Source organism: Sinocyclocheilus grahami, unplaced genomic scaffold (assembly GCF_001515645.1).
Source record: "Sinocyclocheilus grahami isolate Dianchi unplaced genomic scaffold, SAMN03320097.WGS_v1.1 scaffold4996.1, whole genome shotgun sequence".
NCBI lineage: Eukaryota > Metazoa > Chordata > Actinopteri > Cypriniformes > Cyprinidae > Sinocyclocheilus > Sinocyclocheilus grahami.
This window is the reverse complement of record NW_015509810.1, coordinates 7,893-10,332: the sequence shown is the minus strand read 5'-3', so window position 1 is coordinate 10,332 and position 2,440 is coordinate 7,893. Positions and strand designations below refer to the sequence as shown.

Sequence of the window (2,440 nt, the reverse complement as noted above, 5' to 3'; positions counted from 1 at the left end):
AAAGGAAATGACGAAACATGAACATCACATTATTTTAAAAACACAACACTAAAACATGTGACCAATGTTTAAAGGTCTATGCATCCCGATTAGTAAAAACAGACACCTCAAATACAACACACCTTTGCATAGCACCTTTCCATGTGACGCAGCGCCACCTTGGGGTTAACTGAGTGACTGCAGGACACACAGAAGATTTGCAAATCTGTGTCGTCATCGCCCTCATTGACCTTTGGGGAAAAGAAGCGCAATGTTCAGGGCACTGTTATGTGGTCTGAAGGATCATGTGACACTAAAGACTGGAGTAAGGATGCTGAAAATTCAGCTTTGCATCACAGGAATAAATTACTTTTTATTTAATTGCATTGTATTCATTTAAAATATAAGAATAATCAATTCTATTGTAATGTATTTGCATTGTTTTCAATTTCATTGTTTGAAACCAGCGCACTGACTATGTTTATGGGGGCCCTCACCTCTTCATCGTGCTGCACGACTTGCTGTTTGGCTTTAGCAATGATGCCTTCCAGCTCATGGAACCGTTTCTCCATTTCAGTGAGTCGCATGCGAGCTGACTGTTGCTCACGGCGGATTCGCTCTAGAAGCTTCTTGCCCTGTTCTTCAGCGATGCACGGGCTCTGCTGCCACTGCTGGATACGCTGTGGCAGGATCTCATAGATTCGACTGGCAAGACAAGACGACAGAAATTTTCAGGGTCTGTCTAATCTCCTACATACAACTCTCTACAACCGTAAAGCATTTCCAGGTTTACTTGGCAGCGAGCTTCATGCCGCAGTCATCAGAGCAGTATTTGGAGCTGGCGCGCGCAGCTTCGACACATCCGGGTCCGAGACACTGTCTGGCTCCTCCGCTGTCCCGAACCTCTGCCCGCTCGCAGTGTTTCACCCGGTCGCGGTGCTTCTGTTTGGGTTTGTGCTTCCGAGGCTTATTCTCCTCTTTCTTATGAATGAAAACAAAGTCCTAATTTAGTTTCCATTTTAAGCACAACAATTTACTTCAAGCCAAAACGCATGCCTTCTGTTCATATAGTAATATTAAACACTTTCTGGACTGAAGTAACTTAGGTTTACTTGATCATCAATACATCTTTTCATTTTTTTGTTAAAATGTGAGTATCAAATATGAACATCCGGCTTTTAGGGAAGGTTTATTTGTACGTCTCTCAATCGTCATTTGATTGCACTGTATTACGTTTTGCCCCCACAGAGCTTTGATAATTAAACTAAGATTTTAAATATCATCTTACCAAGACATATTTTTGGGTGATACAGCGTGACAACTGATATTTATACTATGCTATACTGTAAATGTCTGATTGGTTTTCATTATAATGTTTATTGTATACAAGCTTTCACAATTTCTTCTTACTTTTTGGCCATATGAATATCAGCAACTGCACAAAATATTTTTGCTGCATATAGTCTGCATATTTTTACTCAGTTGGGCCTCTGAATAAAATTGAGCTCTATATTCTCGTCTAGCCTACTATACGATCCATAAAAACCTGATGCATCAAAAAACACAAATGCATAATGTAAAATGTATATTTTAACTTTTTTTTAATATTTTGTCTACAGGTTCAATAAACGTTCAAGCATTTTATGCACATATTTTTAAGTCTTTACCTTTTTTTCAGATCGCTTTTCTCTTCTTTTCACGTTCTTGACTTTAACAGCTCTCTTTCTCATAGATGAATCGGCGTATGAACCATCATCATCATCACTGTGCCAACCCTGGTTAAAAATAAAAACAAACAAAAAGTTCAGGCACAACCATTTCTGCCAAAATAAGTATCTTCAATCGCATCCTACAAACATTATGGAATAATTTACTTACTGCACATGCATCAACCTAAAAAAACATTTTGCATGACCTGATCTAAGGAAGCTACATTTAGATGTTTTACTGGGGATTTGATCATTTGTGCAAACAGTAGATTTTTATTGTTTCCCATTCAAGAACATAGGAGCTGTTCTTGCATTGCTGGAAATATGTCTCCAGAAGTTTAACCAAGATATCCAAGTGGGCTAACTTGGAAAAAGGTATTTTGTGTTTTTCTGAAGTGTGCTGTGAGAGTGAGGAGAAGCAGGTACCGTGCTGTGTTCTCCATACTTTCCGGCACGGTACTGCTGATACAGCTCCAGCTCATTCTCACTGTAGTCTTCAGACAGCGGGCCATCTTGATAATCTCTGCCCTTAGACATGGAGCACTCCTCATCCTTCACTCGCAACATTTTCTGAAAAAAAAAAGATTCATAATGATTCAATTAGTACTGGAAACTTAAAGGCTGTATGTTCCATAAGGGTTAAAGTTTTAGTCATTTTATTGTGTGTCTTTGTCATTTTTGAAATATATATCTAAATAGTTATTTATTTAATTTTTATTTCAATTTTAGTTATTTTAGTACATCAAGTTAAA

The 2,440-nt window shown here is 38.2% G+C and overlaps 1 protein-coding gene across 1 annotated transcript in view; it reads right to left on the bottom strand.

Moving 5' to 3' along the window:
* Window positions 1-2,440, bottom strand: part of LOC107577056 (CXXC-type zinc finger protein 1-like) — a gene marked incomplete at its 5' end in the record, with an annotated part of 5,197 nt that overhangs the window by 1,635 nt on the left and 1,122 nt on the right. Inside the window, 5 exons of the mRNA XM_016263173.1 lie at window positions 123-230; window positions 477-684; window positions 773-960; window positions 1,647-1,754; window positions 2,115-2,258. Coding sequence (XP_016118659.1) covers window positions 123-230; window positions 477-684; window positions 773-960; window positions 1,647-1,754; window positions 2,115-2,258 — 756 coding nt within the window. The remainder of the gene's footprint in view (window positions 1-122; window positions 231-476; window positions 685-772; window positions 961-1,646; window positions 1,755-2,114; window positions 2,259-2,440) is intronic.